The sequence below is a fragment of the Heterodontus francisci genome, chromosome 31, assembly GCF_036365525.1.
Source record: "Heterodontus francisci isolate sHetFra1 chromosome 31, sHetFra1.hap1, whole genome shotgun sequence".
Classification (NCBI taxonomy): Eukaryota; Metazoa; Chordata; class Chondrichthyes; order Heterodontiformes; family Heterodontidae; genus Heterodontus; species Heterodontus francisci.
The window spans coordinates 61,322,558-61,344,048 of NC_090401.1; the positions used below are offsets into that span (position 1 = coordinate 61,322,558).

The 21,491-nt window shown below is 39.0% G+C and overlaps 1 protein-coding gene across 2 annotated transcripts; it reads left to right on the plus strand.

Moving 5' to 3' along the window:
* The first annotated feature begins 9 nt into the window (after positions 1-9).
* srsf10b (serine and arginine rich splicing factor 10b) lies at positions 10-20,211 on the plus strand. Of its 2 annotated transcripts, XM_068011747.1 has the most exons (6): positions 10-122; positions 4,297-4,401; positions 15,430-15,533; positions 17,297-17,468; positions 17,558-17,617; positions 18,342-20,211. In XM_068011747.1, the coding sequence occupies exons 1-6, from the start codon at positions 58-60 to the stop codon at positions 18,562-18,564; spliced, it is 729 nt and encodes a 242-aa protein (XP_067867848.1). In that variant the 5' UTR covers positions 10-57; the 3' UTR covers positions 18,565-20,211. The 2 variants fall into 2 exon arrangements, with proteins under 2 accessions (XP_067867848.1, XP_067867850.1); XM_068011749.1 differs by lacking the exon at positions 17,558-17,617 and having other exon boundaries at positions 11-122.
* The last annotated feature ends 1,280 nt before the right edge of the window (positions 20,212-21,491 follow it).

Here is a 21,491-nt window from a genome sequence, read left to right on the forward strand (position 1 = left end):
TGCGCAGTCGCTGCTTGGCGCCGTTGCCCGCCTCTTTCTCTCGGTGTCGCCGCCGCCATGTCTCGGTACGCTCGCCCACCGAATAGCTCTCTCTTCGTCAGGAATGTCGGGGATTGCACCAGGTGAGGAGAATGCGCCAGGCGGCCGGAGAGCAGCCCCCTGGGGAGGGAGTCGGTATTCGTTTTTTATTCGGGTCGCGGTTCGGGCTTTCCCCAGCTTCCGAGTGTGGGCCGCGTTGCGGGCCCCGGCCTTGCCGGGACGGTACCTCAGACAGTGGCAGCGAGGACCGCAGCCACTTCACCCCGGGCCCTCGCTTTTTCATTTGTGACCTTTGTAAATGTACTAAAATTCCTGCAGCTCGGGAATCGGGGGAAACTCCCCAGTTGCTGCTGTTCGAGGATCGTTCCTGCTTTAAAAAGGAAACTAGGTCAAGGAAGATGAAGATTTTGTTAATTAGACGCTAGGGGATAATAGATTATGACCGCGCTTTTTTGAAAGCTACAGATTTATTTTGTTACGGATTGCAAGGAATGGGACGTAGGATTAAAATAAATTGTAGACACTTAAATATATAATAAATACTTGCAAACAACAATATGTGTTGATATATTAACTTTAATGTAATAATATGCCCGAAGACGCTTCATAGGAACGTTGTGGTGCGAAATTAGATTCCGAGCCGTATAAAGTGATGTGAGGGCAGATGGCCAAAAGCTTGGTCAAAGTGGTAGGTTTTAAGGAGCGTTTTGAAGATGTTAAGAGGTGGAGTGGTTTAGGAGGGAATTCAGAAAGGGTCTAGGTAGCTGAAAGCATGGCCATCAATGGTGGAGCAAAGGACATTGTAGATGGGCAAGAAGCCAGAATTAGAGGAGAGCAGAGATGTGAGGGTTGTGGGACTGGGGGAGATTACAGATGGGGAATGACCATGGAGGAATTTGGAAAAAAAAGGATGCGAATTTTAAAATTGAGGTTTTGCTTAACCTGGAGCAAGTGTAGGTCAGCAAGCACAAGGGTTACGGGTGAACAGGACTTGTTGCGAGTAAGGACACGGCAGCAGAGTTTTGGATGAACTCAAGTTTGTGGAGTGTAGAATGTGGGAGACCAGCCAGGAGTGCATTGGATTAGTCAAGTTTGGAAGTGGCAAAGGGTAGAATGCAAAATAAATTTTGATGGTGTATTGAAAAGTGTTTGGATGTTAGTTGATAAAGTACCTGAGGAGTTTTATATGTAGTATAATGCATTTCAAGTTAGTCTTTGAATTTAATCTTTTGTGAGGTCTACTTAGGATGGATATTTACCTAATGAAATATTTGATTTGGTATTGAGTCACATTCTTGGCATATGCATCAAGAATCTATGCAAAAATTCCCAAGCTAGCAGGTTATAGAAAATTAAATTGATATAATTTAATTGTGATGCAACATCAGTTTCAAAAATCTTGTGATGTTTTGCAAAATTCATACTTTTGAAAACAAACTTTTAAAGTCACAGTTGCAAGTGGAGTGAGTTTGAGTCAGATTAAGAGTAATCATTGATTTTTATTAAAAATTTGCTGCAGTGAAGATTGGTAAATTTGAACAAGGTATCATCAGCCTTTGGGAGGAGGGGCCAAATACATTTTTTAAATTGTTGGAATTCTTTCTAAAACTTACTAAATATCTTGTTGGGATGTATATTAGATACGGATCCAGTGATCAAAAAAGAAATAAAAACGGATACTGCTGGAAATACTCAACAGGTCTGGCTGCATCTGTGGAGAGAGAAACAGAGTTAAGGTTTCAAGTCGATAGCCTTTCATCAGAACTGGCTATCATCGACTTGAAACCTTAACTCTGTTTCTCTCTCCACAGATGCAGCCAGACCTGTTAAGTGTTTCCAGTACTTTCTGTTATTTCAGATTTCTGGCATCTGCAGTATTTTGCTTTTAAGTCAAAAAAAAAGAAATTGTTTGGGTTTTAGTAATGTCGATACTTAAGTGAAATACAATGAATTAGCTTCAGTTAATTGTCCCAAAAGAAAAGCACATCACTACTGAGTTAGAAGTGAGAGCCTGTAAAGTTTTCCATAGAGCAGAACTTAAATTATTAAACTACCTTGCACCTGAGACCATGTGGCTCTGAATTATCCATGTAACAGAACATTTTTAAAATGTGAAAGAACATACATTTGGCCTGTTACTGTATCCAAATGCAACAATTTAGTACTGTATATTGTAAAAGCTTATAAGTTGGAAAAAACATTCTTGAGATATAATTACCAGGACTCTAAGTTAAATAATTACCAATAACAGATTGTATTGTTTTTACATCAATTTGTAGCTATGTTCTATGGATTCTCGCTCATAAATTAAAATTCTCCAATCCAGTACCACTACTTGAACTATTTAACTGCACAAATAAAAATCCAAATTGGCTAGGCTTTTCCTGTGTGCCTTGTGCTCTAAATAGTTTGGTTTTGTCCAATTAATGCTTTTAATACATCAATTTTTCTGATTGAAGGGTTATATTTGCTTGATTTTAACTATGGATTAAGCCTGACCTGTTAAGTATAGTTAATTCAGGTGTTGTCTGCCTGCCCTTTCCTGAGGGTGGCTTATTCAGATTGGAGTACAGTAACATGGTCAGTAGTGGCCTATTTAATTTTATGGGGACATCACAGTTGAGCTAGCCCTGTATTTAGCTGATATTTGCACGTACATATTCTCTAGGGTGTCTATGGCTGGTGATTGGAGTGAAACCCTAGTCTGGAGCATGCCATTTGCGTGCCTGCTGTTGCCCAGCTGATGTTTGCTATCTCAATACAGATGAAAAATTGAACCTAGCCCTTTTTTTTGTGTGCAGTACTGCACTGTGGTATATTTTCCCACTGAGTCATTCTGGGAGCCCTTTCACATTTGATTTAACTTGGAAACAGAGCACATTTAAATACTGAATAATGCTATTAATATTGCAATAAACATTTTCAGCCAGTAGTGACTACATATATAGTATGTTGCACTTAAAAATGTAGAAATGCTTTGAAAAGATTTGTATTACTGCATTGAGTGAAATCATTTGGTATGTTCAGAGCACAAAATATATATTTAATAATCATTCTCACTTGTTAGTTGGGGTATTTATAATATGCATTATATCCCATCTCCAAAGAAACTGGATATTGAGCGAGGAGCACTGCGCAGCCTTGCAGATAAATGCTGACTAGAACCCAGTTGTTGTATAATGATGACATCTTACTGCTGGGCTTTAGTACCACAAATGGGATATAAGTTTTTAAAATGTCAATCTTTTAACAAAACATGTAATTTTTCCACCTGGAAAATAGGAATAAGTAGATGGTAAGCTCATTTATTCACGTCGATTATACAGTATCATTGCTTCTAATAAATTGAACTAAATTAGAAAAAAGGCTACAACGTAATTGAAATTTCTGTGAAATTATCATTTTAAATGTTTTTTGTAAAAAGATGCAGCAATCAATGATTCAAACACATTTGGGAGCATTTGATTTGAATTAGGTTGAGCTGGTGCTAAAAGCTCCTTGAGATAAATCAAAAATGGAAAATTGGTCAAGACAAGGATGGGGACAGGTTGAAGAGGCCAGGACAATGAATGGCCAGGGAAATAATATATACACACTTAAAATTAATTCGGGTTATAGCAATTTGATCTAATTTAGTTCAATATTTTAAAAATCAGGTGCAAACATCAATGATATAAGATAATAAACTGTGGACAGGCTGGCAATTCAAGGAGAGGCAACAGGAACTGGGTGGCTAGAAAGAGTCAACTGTGCAACCTTGACTATTGATAATGTACTGGAGAGAAGATGCAAGAAAATTATGTAGATTAAATTGGATGCATCTTCACATTTGGTTCAAAGAGGCACATGGAGACAAATCTTTTGATGACAAAATTGTAGTGGTTGATAAATCAATATTGAGATGAAAATCAATTAAAATTTATTTGGAATAACAAAATAATTGGGGAGAATTCGTAAGACTTGAAGAACCCTAAATCTTTATTAAAATTGAGGCGGTAGTGAGTAATCCCACTTTTTAAAATGGGATGTGTCTAGCCATTTTGCTCATCTGAATACCAGCAACTTGACTGATCTTATTCCTGGCATCCTGTAGACAGTTTACAAGTTGATTTGATGTTCCAAAGCGCAATCTTTTAGATGGTAATAGAATCTCCTTTTCAGATGGTTTAATGTCGATAGAGTTTTTGGACTCTTCAGCACATGCACAGTGGGCAATTCATATTACAAATCACCTGTATCGTTTTTATGGTACTTTAGGCCTGAGGATTTACGTCGTGAGTTTGGTCGCTATGGCCCAATAGTAGATGTTTACGTTCCCCTTGACTTCTACACTCGACGTCCAAGAGGATTTGCATATATACAATATCCTTTCTTCAGTTCTCCTAAACACGTGAAGCAGAGATACTAAAGGTCTTTTCACCATATGATGCATTTGAATGTCAAATTCATTCTGGTTCAGTATAGCTTTGTTTGTTTGGAAATTGGTTGGGGCAGGGTTTATATTTAAGATATAATGCTCAGGGTTTGTACACGTTGCTATATACAGTCCCCACCGCTCATAGCAGTTGTGCTTGTACAAATGTAGTTTGCCCTCTATATGCGATGGCTGGTATAAAAGGGTAACACTGTACATTGGTTATAAAAATCCTCTATTTTCATTTGCTGAGGGACAATCTTAACTAAACTCGTTCATCACAGAATAATAGATTTTAAAAATTCGAGTTTTTTTGCTGGTGATAATCTAGTTGGTCAGTTTCATAGAAACATTAATATTGCGGCGTAGGAACACCTATCGACTCTAATTCGATGTCCCGCTTGTATATAATGGGTGAGTGGTTTAAACCAAGATTGCTCCCAGTCTGATAACCCTTTTTGCCCTACAGGCCTGCTCGGGTATAAAATTAAAACGCAACCCGACCGCAGCCCGAGTACTTTAATTTTTTTTCATGCCCGACCCAAACCGAATATCGCAATGAATTTAATATTAAACGTTATTGAAACAGGAAAAAATCGCATCAAAACATAGATTAAAAAGAAAACAAATATGCCCGACCCGAGCCCGAATGCTGGACACAGAATATAGACCTGACCCCACCGAACACATGTAGTCGGGTTAGGGTCGAGTACCCAGGCTTTAATCTGCCCTCATCACATCTGTGTCTTGACCAATGATTGCACAGATCAGAAAGAGTCAGATCAGGTTGTTTCCTGAACCTAAATTGCTCTGTCTAGAGAAATTGACTGTTGACTACCATGGCAATTAGGAGACCAGTTAAATTTCAATTCTGTAAGTGATAGAGCCCATTTAATTTAATTTGATTTGAGTTTTATTAAAATAATGTTCCATGTAGTCTGTTTACCAAAGAATTTAATAAGTTATTAGAGACCCATAATACAGCTGTTTCTGCCCAAAAAATGAAACACATGAAATGCTGTAACCGACAACTTTGAAATTGAAGTTAGTGCAAATAAATATAGTTTTTTGGACAGTATAAGCCACTACCTGTTTTAAATGTGGACATTTTAAGTGGTGGGGACTGTACAGTAGTCTTGCATGTGTGAAAAATTGTACTTGAATTAAAAGCACTGAATCTTGCTATTATAGTGACTGTTACTAAATTTCTGGTAAACTTGGAAGTTTTCTGAGAATAACAGATTATACTTCATGCTAAAATATGAAGTAATTCCAGTATTGAAATAAAGGGCAATGACGCAGTATTAGAGTTAATACTCAGAAGGACTATTAACAAGTGAATACTGGCAAAATAATTACTTGGCTGGGTCACACACTTGTAGCAACATATACCAGCTGCTTAGAAATTAGAGATTAGGTGCTGTACCACAGCAACAGGGTTGATTTTTCCATATCCCACTTTCCAGAGACTGGTTAGTCTGAAACTTAATTACAAATAGAGTAAGTTTACACGCAATAGTTTGATACTCCAATGTCATTGAATCTAATTATAATGTAGAAGGGAAACATGTGAGGCTGCAGTATGTACACCAGTATGTTATATCCTACCATTCCAATGTCTTTTTTGCAACTTTAAACTGGCATATTTAAATAGTTTGGTGCTAATGGTTGTTGAGTGTGCATATGTAAGAACATACAGATGAGTAGTTTCTTTAAAAAAGTAACTTTTTATAAAGATAAGTAAAATATCCTGCTTAGCTCACACCATCACTTCTGACCTAGTTTTTAAAAGTGCTCTAATGCAGAAACAAGAGGCCATGTGATAAGTGGCGACCATACAAGTTCTAAATGTTTTGGCTGCTTGGTCAAAATCTCAAAATAAGTTGTGGCTTTGTGCCCTTAACAAAATAAGTCAATTTAATGGTCTGAATCTCAGCATTGTTTAAATTTCATCTGTTCATATAAAATTCATGGTATTGTAGCAGTGAGATGCATACTAAATGCTTATAATATCATGCATTAAATGTGCAGGAGTGCTGCATTTGATTACCTTGCAGCTTATAAGCAGCATCAGGACCCTGTAATACCTGGAATTTACACATTTAGTCAGCATGAAAGTTAATCCTGTGCTATTAGCAAAGGAAGATTTGCATATATAGTGCCTTTCACACCCACTGAATGTCCCAAAGCACTTTACAGTCAGTGAAGTACTTTTGAAGTGTAGTCACTGTTATAATGTAGGAAATGTGGCAGCTAATTTGCACACAGCAACTCTTGCAAACAAAAATGTGATAAATGTCTAAATTTGTTTTTGCGGTGTTGATGGGGGATAAATATTGGCCAGGGCACTGGGGATACTCCCCTGCTCCTCTTCAAAATAGTGCCATGGGATCTTTTACATCCACCTGAGAGGGCAGATGAAGTCTCAGTTTAACATCTCATTTGAAAGATGGCACCTCTGACGGTGTAGCAGTTCCACAATACTGCACTGAAGAGTCAGAGTGGGCCTTGACCCACAATCTTCTGACTCAGAGGAAGGTGCTACCACAGCTGACAAAAGAAAAAGTTATTTGGATTCCCTCACACAAATGTGCTGAGATAGTACGGATCCAAATGCATGAACCTCATGCATCTGACAAATGACACCAATGTAAGCTTTCCCAATTCCCTCTGGTCAACTCTTGGGAAGACCCAGTGAAAAACATGCTGCTGTGCTTAGCAAATGCAACCAGTATATTCATTTTCTTGCTGGTTCGATTTGGATTGTAGGGTATTGGTTCCTTGTATTCATACAACTAAATACCTGTTCCTATTCTCAGTAGCAGATTTGTAGACCCAAGCTTTTGTGGGTTTGATGAGTCAGTTGCCAGGGAAAGGGAGCTAGATTTTGTAGCGTAAATAATCTGAATTAAAAAGTTTTACTTTTCTGGCTGTGCAAGAAAGCTGGGCTTCAACAATATAGTCTGTACATTCTAATGCATTAAGAATGCTGCAGTCTCATGGGTCTGACAGTATTAACCCTGAAGATGGCACTGTTTGAATATTACATCGCTAAATTGATTTAGTAGGATTGGATCTAGTGTTCTGTCGCAGCTAGCATGTATACACATCGGAAACATCCATCAGCCTCCTGAGGGAAAATTGCACATCTATTACGGAACAAGTATATAGGCTGGTTATATTGTAAGTGTTTAATTGATTTGACGTAAATGTGTCAATCAGTACAAAATCTGCAGTATATCAGTGAATTTAACCGAACTAGCTTTAATAGATACTTTGAGGAGTTCGTCAGACAGTTGGCCACTGCTTGGCTGATAATGTGCATGCACACATTCTCCTAACATTTAGAAATTAAAATTTTTAGAATGGGAAGAATCACTGCTGTCTGGACATTTAAATTGAGGTCAAGGTCCAGTGAATGCCTGAACACTTATGATCCAGGTTTGCAGCTCCGTGAATTAACCCAACAACAAAGGTCTAAGTCCTGATGGTGTGTGACTTGGAGACAGTGTTCCCATGCACCTGTTGCCCTTGTTCTTCTGGGTGGTGGAGGTTGTGGGTTTGCGAAGATACTGGCATAGAAGTTATGGCCAGTTTCTGCTGCGCATCCTGTGGATATAAATGATGAATGTTTAGGCTAGTTGATGAACTGCCAATCTGCTTTGTCCTGGATGTTGTCAAGCTTCTTGGCTGTTGCAGCTGCACCAATTCAGGCAGGTGAAGAGTATTGCATCATACTGAACTGACTCGTACATTTTCAGTGGTGGGAAATAGGGAAGCGAGCTACTTGCTACAGAATACCCAGGCTCTGATCTTTAGCAGCTGCAGCGTTTGTGTGGTTGATCCAGTTGAGCTCCTAGTCCATGGTGACTCCAAGGATGTTGATGGTGGAGGATCTGGCCATTGTAATGCCACTGATTAGGTTCTGTCGTACTGGAGATCATCATTGCCTGGCACTGGAATGTTCTGTAGACCCCTAAACAGTCAGAGGGGGATAGAGGAGCAAATATGAAGAAAAAAATTTGCAGGGCTATGGGGAAAAGACAGGGAGTGGGACTAAGTGAGTTGCTCTTGCAGAGCGCGGCACCCGCAATGGACTGAATGGCTTCCAGTGCTCTAACCGTTCTATGATTCTAATGCAAAAACAATAGGGCAGTAATAGTGGGGGATTTCAACTACCCTAAGATTGACTGGGATTGAAGTAGTGTGAAAGGCACAGAGGGAGCAGAATTCTTGAAATGCATTCAGAATTCTTTAAGCAAGTGCAACAATAGAGGGGGCAGTTCTGGACTAGTTTTAGGGAATGAAACTGGGTAGGTGGTAGGGGTGTCAGTTGGGGTGCATTTTGGTGGAAGTGATCATAATTCAGTTAGATTCTTTCGGGTAACTATGGAAAAGGACAAAGGTAGACCAGGAATAACAATACTCAGTTGGGGAAAAGCTAATTTTACTCGGATTTACGTGGTGATCAGTGGGAGGCATTCAAGGAAGAGATGGTGAGGGTTCAGAGCAAGTTTTCTTTAAAGAAAAAGGGTGGGTCAAACAAATCAAAGTCCCCCTGGATGTCAAGGGGGATAAAGAAAAAAAGGGAAGCTTATGACAGATACCAAGGCCTCAGTACTGCAGAAAATCTAGAGAAGTATAAAAAGTGTAGGCGTGAAATTTAAAAGGAAATTAGGAAAGCAAAGAAAGGGCATGGAAAAAAAATTGGCAAGGAAACCTCAAGGTTTTTTTATAAATACATAAAGAGCAAGAGGATAACTAAAGAAAGAGTAGGGTCTATTAGGGACCATAAGGGTAACCTTTGTGTGGAGGTGGAGGATGTTGGTATGGTTCTTAATGAATACTTTGCATCTGTTTTCACAAAAGAAGGGAGGAGGACTGAAAAATTAAATGAAATTAGCATAGTGAGAGAGGAAGTATTAAGGGTTTTAACATCTTTGAAAGTGGATAAATCCCCAGGCCCGGATGAAATGCACCCGAGGCTGTTAAGGGAAGCAGTAGAATAAATAAAAGCGGCTATGACCGTCATTCTCCAATCCTCTCTGGCTAAAGGTGTGGTGCTGGCGGACAACTAAAGTTGTGTCATTGTTTAAAAAGGGGGAAAGGGATAGACCCAAGTAATTACAGGCCAGTTGGTGGTGGGAAAAATTTTGAGGGACAGGATAAATCTTCACTTAGAAAGACACAGATTAAACAAAGACAGTCAGCACAGGTTTGTTAAGGGAATGTCGTGTCGGATTAACATTGAATTTTTTGAGGAGTTAACAAGGCAGGTTGATGTGGCTCTTGCATTAGATGTAGTTTATATGGATTTTAGTAAGGTTTTAGATAAAGTCCACATGGCAGACTGGTCACGAAAATAAAAACCCATGGGATCCAAGGCAAAGTGGCAAGTTGGATCCAAAATTGGCTCAGAGACAGGAAACAAAGGGTAATGTTTGATCGGTGTTTTTGTGACTGGAAGGCTTTCTCATGGGGTTCTGCAGGGCTCAGTGTCAGGTCTCTTGCTACTTGTATATTTCAATTATTTGGACTTGAATATAGGGGGTATGATTGAGAAGCTTGCGGATGATACAGAAATTAGCTGTGTAGTTGATAATGAAGAAGAAAGCTGCAGACTGCAGGAAGATATCAAGGGACCAGACAGGTGGGCAGAGCAATGGCAAATGGAGTTCAATCCAGAGAAGTGTCAGGTAATGCATTTGGGAAAGGCTAACCAGGCAAGGAAATACACAATAAATGGTAGGATACTGAGAAGTGTAGAGGAACAGAGAGAGCTTAGAGTGCATGGCCACAGATCCCTGAAGGTGACTGGACAGGTAGATAAGGTGATCAAGAAGGCATACGGGACACTTGCCTTTATTAGTTGAGACATAGAATATAAGAACTGGGAGGTTATGTTGGAACTGTATAAAACATTAGTTGAGCCACAACTGGAGTACTGCACACAGTTCTGGTCACCACACTGTAGGAAAGACATGATTGCACTAGAGAGGATACAGAGGAGATTACAAGGATGTTGCCTGGACTGGAGAATTTTGGTTATGAGGAAAGATTGGATAGGCTAGGGTTGTTTTTCCTTGGGACAGAGGATGCTGAGGGGAGACCTAATTGAAGTATATAAAATTGAGGGGTCTAAATACAGTGGATAGGAAGATGCTATTCCCCTTGGTTGAGGGGGTCCATGACAAAGAGGCATAGATTTATGGTATGAGGTTTAGAGGGGATTCGAAGGGAAATACCTTCACCCAGAAGGTGGTTGCATTCTGGAAGTTACTGTCTGAAAGGGTAGAGGCAGAAGCCCTTATAACATTTAACAAGTACTTGAATATGCGCATAAAGTGCTGTAACCTACAGGCTACAGACCAAGAACTGGAAAATGGGATTGGGCTGGATGGCTACATGTCAGCTGACGTGGACATGATGGGCAGAATGGCCGCCTTCCATGCTGTAAATTTCTATGATTCACGTGGCTTAAATGTTACTTGCCACTTACCTGCCCAAACCTGACACTTGTCCATGTCCTGCTACATTCTGGTTTTTACTGATTCAGTGATTTTAAAAGGAAATTGGATGGCCATTTGAAGGCAATAAACTTGCAGGGCTACAGGAATTGAGTGGGGCTGATTGGATAGGTCCATGGAGAGCTGGTGTGGACTCAGTGGGTTGAATGGCCCTCTTCTGTGCCATATATGACTCTGAGGAATTACAAATGTAGCTGAACACTAATCTTCAGTGCTTCTGACCTTTAAGGAGGAAGGTTGATGTAACAGCTCAAGATAGTTGGTGCTAAGACTCAGCCCGAAGGAACTCTTGTTGCTGGGCTGAGATAATTGATCTCCAACAACTGTAACTATCTTCCTTTGTGGCAGATATGACATTAGCCTCTGATAAAATTTCCCTAATCCATTAACTTCCCATTTTGCTAGGGCTGCTTGATGCCACACTCACTTGAGTGCAGCCAAGATGTCAAATTGGAATTCAGCTCCTGTTTCTGTTTGGACCAAGGCTCTAATGAGGTCTGGAGCTGAACGGTCCTAGTGAAACCCAAACAGCATGAGTGAGCAGCTTATTGGTGACTAATTGCTGCTTGATGGTGCTGATGAAGGCATTGGGCTGATCAGGCATTAATTGACCAGGTTGGACTTGTCCTGCTGTTTGTGGGCAGAGTATTGCTGGGTGGTATTCTACATTATTGGTAGATACCAGTGTTGTAGTTGTCCTGCAGTGTGTTAGCTAGGGGCATAACCAGTTCTGTCCCAGAGGTCTTGTACACCTGGGATATTGTGAAGGGCCTGTAACTTTGCTGCCTTCAGTTTAAAGCAGGGCTTTCCTTTGGAAGGGAAAGCATTCCCTTTTGAGGCAGTCAGGTAACCAAAATTCAAGTCACCAAATCTCATGGTAGCAGAACAGTGGCCTGCAACAGTTTAATTTCCTTTTGGCACCTTGTGAAAGTATTTTGCAGTCACTTAAAAGGGTCTGGTATATAGTTCTGAAGTTAGTTGTGGCCGATCAAAGATTGCATTGGACTGTAGCTTCTGGTCTGCATGGAATAATTACAGCCCTGTTTGCACTGCTTGACTCAGACTTTTATTCTGCCCGGAAGCAAGCTTTGCGTGTATATCCTTTCTCATGGGTTTAATTGCTGTGCAGCATTAGTGAATGCTTGTGTCGCTCATGGCATACAGAAGTGTTACATACTTGTCCACTCTTGTGTTAACATATATTGATTTAAAACTGGACTCTCTAGGTTAAAAAGTTCTTGAGCTCATATCCCTGTATATCTTTGGATTAAAGCTGTCTCAACTAACCAGTGGCTTTTTTTTGCAATTGGAAGAGGTTCATCTCTGGCAAGTCCTTGAGGATAAGCTGGCATGAATATACAGTTCGATGTAGAGTAATTTTTTCTCCAAGGAAATTCACACCTCTACATTTGAATCAGAATTATAGAATAAGTGCTGTGTGAACCATTCATTTTGACTTGAATCTTACTCTGAATTTGATTTTTTTCTTAAAATCTGCAATTTAATAGTTTGGCTTTAATTCCAAGTCATTCAAGAAGCAGCGTTTTATTTAACTTGATGCCTGATCATATTTTCGTGCACATAGATATTTGTGTGCAGTATTTTGGGATTGATTAGCTACAAATGTAAAATAGGCACAGGGGACTCCTATTTCTATAACTATATACTCCTAATTTCAATTATGAAAATTCAATTCTAACTAAATTCCTGCTTTGTTTTATTTAAATTCAAATAATTGGATAATTCAATATTTTTAAGCACTTAATGGCAGTATTGTGAAATGGTAGTTGATAAATCCTTGAATTGCATTTCTTTGAATCTGAAGCTGATGCATGGTGCTTTTTTGGCAATTATTGTGATGAAGATTTGCACACAAATTTTAAATTCAAATTGAATATTTTCAGCAGTTTCTTACTGGTGTGGTTTAAATTGGAAATTCTTATTGCAATCCACAAATTTAAGTCACAGATCATTTTGGTTTTCTATCTACATGCTTCATGAGTTGAAAATTTGTGAATACTCTGCTTCCTCCTTCCCCTAAATCGTGTATAATTTAATTTACTCAAGTTCTTTTTAAAACCTAACGATAATCAAAGTGTAAAGATGCCTGAATATTTGTTCAAGGAAGGCTATTATAGCGATACAATTTTGAGAAAATGTAGGTCCCATGTACAACAGAACTTCAGGTCAGTGACCATGAGGTCATCTAAGCTTTAATGAATTATCATTTTTAGTAAAGAGTTTATGGACTGCGTATTGAAATTTAAATTAAGAAAAACAGATTCTGGTGTTCGGTAGAAATGTACCGTTGTATGAAAACTAAAAGTTTAACTTTAATATTCAGGAAGTAATGTGAGGATTGTACATCCTGTTGCATAACTGAATCTGTGTATATTGTGTGGTAAGTATTTTTGGTTAATTTGGTATTGAAATTAAACATTCACATTAAAGTTAGTGTGCTCTAAATTAATATTCCTGTTAATATAAATACATTTTGGCAGGACTAGGAAGCTTACTGAATAAACTAGAAGTGCTATTCTTGTATGCAAAAAAAAAATCATACTGCTCTGGTTTGTGTAACTAATGTGCTACTTGATGAGATGGTTGCTGCAGGGACTTGCTGGTTTTGGGTTCATGTAGTGCTCCCAAATGTTGCTTTTCTAACATTTTTTTCCTCCTTTATATTCTGCTGTAAGGTATGTATTTCTTATCTAATGGGGAAGTTCAGCTAAATGCTAGAAAATGTGACGTAACTTTTAGCTGTTTTGTAAAAAAAAAAATACTTGCTGGTGTCTTTTTTGGCTAATTTTGGTGGTAGTCAAAAAAGTGATTTCAAACCCTGCATGTTTGTCTTTTTATACCCATCCCCTGACATAACTTTTTTGTTGTTGTTGCCTCAGAAAATTTAAAGCAATCCGCTGTAACTGGCGAACCCACAAAGAAAGTATGAAAGAGCCTTTTAGATAGAATCCAAGCATAAGACAAGCAGACAAGCCAAAGACCTCTTAAGGATCAGGCTTGAAGAAAAAGAGAGGGAGGGTGAAAAAGATTAAAGCTTGAAGAGGGAAAAAGTCAAGGCTTCGATTTGTCTGCAATTGGAAAAAAGGTTGTTTTGTCAAAGTCAAAGCCAAGTGTCTTATTTGGGCCAGCGCCTCATGTCAAGTCCTTCTGGCAAGCACTTAAAGAGTTAAAGGTCAAGCTGACGGTGCAAGGTCAAGTTGACAGCCAAATTTAAGGTAACCAGCAAAGTCCTGATATTGTATCCTACCATAGTGAAAACAGTTCATTCGCTCTTTAAATATTATGTTTTTAACTGTGATTTTACAAAATTAAATGATCCTTATGTAATACAGCTCTGTATTAAAACGCTTACTTGGTAAATCTTAGTCTCAGTGCTGCAGATCAATTCATTCTTTTATGTTCTTTTCAAAAATTGGTTTTGTTTGGAGCATTTTCAGGACCTTTTTTCTTTTCCAGCTGTGTTGACTTGACAGGAGACTGACAAGTGTGAAATAGAGAACATAAGATTTTTTTTTAAGGGTTAGAATGCTCTTACATTTGATTCACTTACTTTCTGTCATTGTCACTTCAAGAAGATCAATTCCTGTCAGTCTGTCCCTTTTTTTAAAAAAACGTCCAATATTTGAATTTCTCTATGATCTCAATTACTTTCATGTTCCATTTCTTATAAGCTACTTAGTTACTCCTAAATCAGTTAGGTGCTGCAGAATTACAGTTGCAGGCACTGCTAGAAGGTGTCTTATTTTAGTGAATTAAAGCAGGGCTTGACGTTCATTAATGGATGCAAGCTATGATCTGTGGGAAGGCACTTGCCTAATGAGCAGGCCTTTTTTGTCCTTTTCCAGTGTGACTACTATGGTGGCACATCATTACTGTTTCCCTCTCCAAGGTAGAATACATCCTACTGGAGTGAAACACTTAGTGTCATTGTGATGTTTTTGACCAGCAACGTGACATGGTTTATTTATATTTATTTACAAGTTACTACTGAATTGTTTGCAGCATTTTGCTAAATCTGATTTTATTAATGATTGAGAGCAGACTTTGAAAAGAGACCAGATATAATTTTATAAGATCTAATTTCATGTGGTGATAGGCTAGTTACAAACTAACAGTATTTTGCATTAGAATGTAATATTTTCTTTATTGCTATTTGCATTGATTTTCTTGAAGATATAAATTCACTTAGAAAATTTGAAGGAGTACCTTTATTCCATTTTATTCTTTGTAAAATTAGTAAACTTGCATAGCTTTGTTGTAAGAAGTAAACTGTATAGGATAATGTTTTGGCATCTTATGCAATTTAATATAGTACAACAAATTTTCTAAGTTTTGGCAAAACAATGTTGTGGTTGAAAATGTGTATTGAAGATTGTAGGATTTGTTCGAAACCTGTGAAAGTGAAAAGCCCCCTTAACAGCTTAGCATGTTTGAAGATGTTCGTGATGCAGAAGATGCACTCCACAACCTGGACCGGAAATGGGTGTGTGGCCGTCAAATCGAGATCCAGTTTGCCCAAGGTGATCGAAAAAGTAAGTGTAACCAATCTAAATAAATCTTGCACTCATGGAAATGATTTATCTGTTTTGCTTGCGGTTTTGTACATTAAATACTGCCAAACTATTCTTCAGTAGTTGCTGCCAATGTGAAAGAATCCAACGTTCTTGTATCTATTGAATCCAGACATGCTGTTATTTATACTGAGATGGGCATTGACCGTTGTTTCAGTTAAGGGGGTTAATAAGACATTTACAGCTGAGCAAATTTACTGTTGAGTATTTGCAGTTTTTGGAGTGGAAGTTTCCAGGTTGTGGAAAGATGTGTCCTGAAATACATTGGCCTGTTATTGTGGGTCACATAACAAAATACTAATACATGCTGACTTGAATTTGGAAACCAGGAAACACCAATAAAAACAGAAAGTGCTGGAAATACTCAGCAGGTCAGGCTCCATCTGTGGAGAGAGAAGCAGAGTTGACGTTTCAGGTCTGTTACCTTTCACCAGAAAGGTTTCATCAGAAACTTTCTGATGAAAGATCACAGACCTGAAACATTAACTGCTTCTCTCTCCACAGATGCCGCCTGACCTGCTGAGTATTTCCAGCACTTTCTGTTTTTATTTTAGATTTCCAGCATCTGCAGTATTTTGCTTTTATTTTAGGAAACAACAGCATGTTCATATAGAGAACAGGAAGATGTTCTGCATGCCCTAATGGCATCGGTTTTACTCTGAATCCATGTTTTTATAATATATATAATTTGGCCTAACCATCAGCCTCAAGAAAATGAACATCATTGGGCAGGATGTCAGAAATGCTCCAAGCATCAATATTGGCGACCACGCTCTGGAAGTGGTTCAAGAGTTCACCTACCTAGGCTCAACTATCACCAGTAACCTGTCTCTAGATGCAGAAATCAACAAGCGCATGGGAAAGGCTTCCACTGCTATGTCCAGACTGGCCAAGAGAGTGTGGGAAAATGGCGCACTGACATGGAACACAAAAGTCCGAGTGTATCAGGCCTGTGTCCTCAGTACCTTGCTCTATGGCAGCGAGGCCTGGACAACGTATGTCAGCCAAGAGCGACGTCTCAATTCATTCCATCTTCGCTGCCTCCGGAGAATACTTGGCATCAGGTGGCAGGACCGTATTTCCAACACAGAAGTCCTCGAGGCGGCCAACATCCCCAGCTTATACACACTACTGAGTCAGCGGCGCTTGAGATGGCTTGGCCATGTGAGCCGCATGGAAGATGGCAGGATCCCCAAAGACACATTGTACAGCGAGCTCGCCACTGGTATCAGACCCACCGGCCGTCCATGTCTCCGCTATAAAGACGTCTGCAAACGCGACATGAAATCCTGTGACATTGATCACAAGTCGTGGGAGTCAGTTGCCAGCGTCCGCCAGAGCTGGCGGGCAGCCATAAAGGCAGGGCTAAAGTGTGGCGAGTCGAAGAGACTTATTAGTTGGCAGGAAAAAAGACAGAGGCGCAGGGGGAGAGCCAACTGTGTAACAGCCCTGACCAACAAATTTCTCTGCAGCACCTGTGGAAGAGCCTGTCACTCTAGAATTGGCCTTTATAGCCACTCCAGGCGCTGCTTCACAAACCACTGACCACCTCCAGGCGCTTATCCATTGTCTCTCGAGACACGGAGGCCAAAGAGATATATAATGACAAGAAATGCCTCATTTTGGTGTTGATGAATGCCAAATTGTAAATTAGTTGTGTAAAATTTAATAAAAAGTTTGTGTTAAAGAATTGTGTTCTGATATTTTTGTCTTTGTAATTACAGCACCTGGTCAGATGAAATCAAAGGAACGAAGATCATCACGAAGTTCACCACGATATGACCGTTACGATGACTATGATCGGAGGAGAAGGTCCAGGAGTCGCAGTTATGACCGGAGGAGATCACGAAGTCGGTCTTATGATCGAAGTCATAGGAGGTCTGACAGCCCTAAAAAGTACGTAACTATGGCAAAAACATTGTATTTTGTTCTACGTTCAGTGTAATCTATTTTCTCAGATCTTTATTCTGTGTTTTTGTGTGCAGTTCACGTAGCAGATCGAGTGGAAAACGTAGACGCAGTCGTAGTAACTCTTTTAATGACAGGTAGGGTCATGCATGACAGCCAATGCAGTCTACATGTTCAAGCAAAATTGAGGCATATGTTTTTCCTCAATAGTGTAAAACTAAATTAATATGTAGATAGTGCAGTAGGATAGTTCAAATTGCAGTACCGAGCATAGGATTTTTATTTTTAAATCGATAGGCTTGACTTATTACCTGCTGTCTGCAGAATATACTGTTCAGAGAGGAAAGGCATCTATATAGCGTGAAATTTTTTAGTTCTTCTCAGGCAGTGAAGCTAGAGTTCTCGATTGTTTCCTTATCCAGTGTAGCTGCAGTTAGTAAATGGCTCTGAACAATGTTTTTGAATCCTCCGTGTAAACAACGGCATTCTCCCTTGGTTTCTGTGTCATCTGCCTCTGTCATTCTCTCGTGTTTGTTGTGTGCCTCTTGCACATCAGCTGTCTGCTGCACGCCTGTCCTTGTTCCCATATGGATTCTACTTACCCTTGCCCCTCTTGTTCCATTTATTTTGCTCTTCCCTTTTTTCTTCCTTTCTGTTTGACTTCTAATTTCAAAGAATGAAATCAGTTTTCCTTTATGTAAACAAGGAGCTAAATAGGGTGCCGAAGAGCTGCAGGGGACCACAAAGGATATTGTGGAGAAGCAGAATGAAGGGATAAAGCTCTTTATAAACTGGTAAATTGACTTCTTGCTTGAATGAAATCTTCATATTTGGCCTAATTGATTTCTAAATTATTTCTAGACATAGACGTCGCCACCGTTCTTACTCCAGATCTCGATCCAGGTCAAGATCTCGATCCAGGTCAAGATCCAGATCCAAGTCTGTATCAAGATCAAAATCAGCATCCAGAAAGGATTCTAAGACACGATCACAATCAAGGTCATGCAGCCATTCAAGATCCAGGTCTAGATCTAAATCCAGGTCACTGAGTGGCCACAAGTCTGATAGTCACCATGAGGACTGAAGCAATGGATGGTCATCAACTTGCAGCTTCCATTTGTGCTTTTTCTTTTTGTTTTGGGGGGTCTTGTAGATGTTAAGAGAAGGTGGGTACAGTTTTATGACTACAGGAAAACTCAGTGTGCAAGACTAATTTGTTGATGGTGCTTGAAAGATTTCAGCCGTGATTTTAAACAGAATGATGCAGTAACTATGACCAGTTAATAAGATTCAAAGTGCCATTAACATTAATGTTACTCATTGGTTCATTGAAAGTCAACCTGTTAACTTTTGTTTTTAGACAAATTTAAAAAAGTATATTTGATCCACGGCTATGTTACTGTTAATTTTTTATAAAGCAGTGCCCTCTATACTGATAGTCCAAAAAGATACTAAATTGTTTTCCCAGTTTAATATTCTGATGGATTAATAAAGCTGCTGGTACAAATCAAAACTGTGTGAATTCAAAATTTGTAATGGTTACTGTTAACAAAGAACATGTCATCAATATTATTAATTAACATGATTACAACATGGGTTTTTACAACTTTCAAATAATTGCCTGAAACACTCGGCTTGGGGAATCAATTTATACAAATTCTCCTTATTTTACCCAACTGGCCACCTTAAGCACAATCAGAAATACTGGCAATTTGCTGCCCACAACCTTATGTTCTGTTCATGTGTGTGTTTATGCAATGCAGTGGTCTGGCATGCTTCCTGTAGTATTGATTTGTGTATATTGCATGAATATTTCTTTTCATTCTTGGCTGTAAAGATATAATTTGCTAATGCCGTTAGGTAAACTATCTGCATTTTTATTGCAAGCCAAATGCAGGAACATGTATCTAATGGGGAAATTGGAAGTTTTTCCAAAACAGCAGAGAGGTATTGTGATCAAACTTATTTTCTTTCATGTAGAAGCTTGTAAAAAAAAAAGGGATTTTTATACCAAGTCTTTTTAATAAAAGCTGTTTGTAAAAGTTCATCTACAGTAGAAATGTTTTCAGTTTAAGCTTTAAAATGCTAAGTTGTGTAGGTTTTTGCATGACTAGAAAAACGTGACATTTGAAATCAAGTATTGACCATTCTAGTCTTTGTTGCTTTGTACGGCATCAAGTAACAATAGTATATTTTGAAGATTAAGAACATGGGCCCTAGTGAAGTCATATTTAGCCATTTACCTTGTGAATTTGGATAAGCAGAACTGGGAAAAGAATGAAATTGTATGTAATCTGATGTAAGTGACTTAATCAACTGTGATCACATCAGGGTTATGTGACAAGTCTTGCTTAAAGAAATAGTTATAACTTTTTAATTCTTGCCAGTTTTAGGTCTGGCCGACTGTGCTTGAGCCAGGATAGGTTGAGTCTCTTGGTTTTAAGGTCCAGTTTGTTTCTTGCCTTGACTCAAAGAATTGACAAGATTCTTTACTTTCTCTGAGAGCTTGTGAGAAGACAACAAATACAGGGTATGCTTTTCATAACTTTCTAGAATTTCAGTTTAAGATATGCAGTGCAAATAAACCCTCTTACAGACTGAGCACAGGTTACCAATTAAAGCTGACTATATTTCATTTAGGTTTTTGATGTGGATGTTGTGTTCATCCTTTTTGTTCATGATAGCTGACTGTAACTTCATACCTGTAAATAAATCTGTGCTGTATAATGAAGCATCTGCAAGATTTGTTTTCTTAAAAGGATCATGTTCTCTTCCTTTTTCAGATAGAACCCTTCGTGCAGTGACACCACTGGGTATAAACTGAATTGTATATATGTATCTAAATAGTTGTTTGGTAGTACAGAACTTGAGTATTGCTGAAAATAGAGACATGTTGTCAAAGCTTTTCGTCTTGCACTCATTCGGACAATCCGCAAGATTCCGTGATTGGACAACATCTGCTAAATAATCCTGTGTGTGCTAAGAATTACGCGGGCAACCAATTTAAGATTTGTCAGTAGGGCTTGCAGTGTGGCGCATTTGCACGTACTGGAAGCTACATATATTAATACACAGGGCCCTGTTCTTTGCGGGCAGAAAAAACATGTACGCACATCACACCTATTTCAGCTAAACAAAGTAAGTGACAGACATTCACTGGTTCATTACTCAGGGTAATGCCTTGACCAATCGGAGTCAAGCTGCCTGGTTTAAACTTCAAACAAAGCTTGGCAGTTAACTGTCAGCCACCATAAACTGGTGCTTTCCCCTTGGCAACACCTCTACCAATCAGAGTTCACTTGCCAACCAATCAGCACTCTTATACAGTATAAAGTTGTTGCTTTCCCTTACGTTGGTATTCTTGCAGATTGTTGTGATGAGTGCAAGATGAAAAGCTTCGACAACATGTCTCTATTTTCAGCAATGTATGATTCTACAGAATAGCACAGAAGGGGGCTATTTGACCTATCAAATCTACATAAGCTCTTTGAAAGAGCACTCCTGAACACACTCCTGTTCTCCATATCGTTGCAATTTTTTTTTTTTATCCAGTTCTCTTTGGCTGTTCTTGAATCTGTATCTGCTGCCCTTAGGCAGTGCATTCCAAATCTTAACCACTTATATCAAAAAAGTTTTACTCATGCCACCTCAGGTTTTTTTGCAAATCACTATAAATCTGTGCCCTCTTATTATCAACCCATTGGACACAATTTCTATTTACTCTAAACCCGTCATTTTAAATGCTTTTTTCAGATCTCCTTTTAACTACCTCTGCTCTAGGGAGAATAGCCCCAGCTCCAGTCTATCCACATATTGAATTCCTCATCCCTGGAATCATTCCAGTAAATCTCTTGTGACCTTCATAAGGTGTGGCATCCTGCATTGGACACAGTACTGTAACTGGTCACTGCAGCTTTTCTCCCATTATGTTGATTTAACTATTGCAGTTGTGGCTACTGCAAGACTCTTGCTGTGTTTGTGAAAGTAATGGGTACTGCTTTACATAGTGAT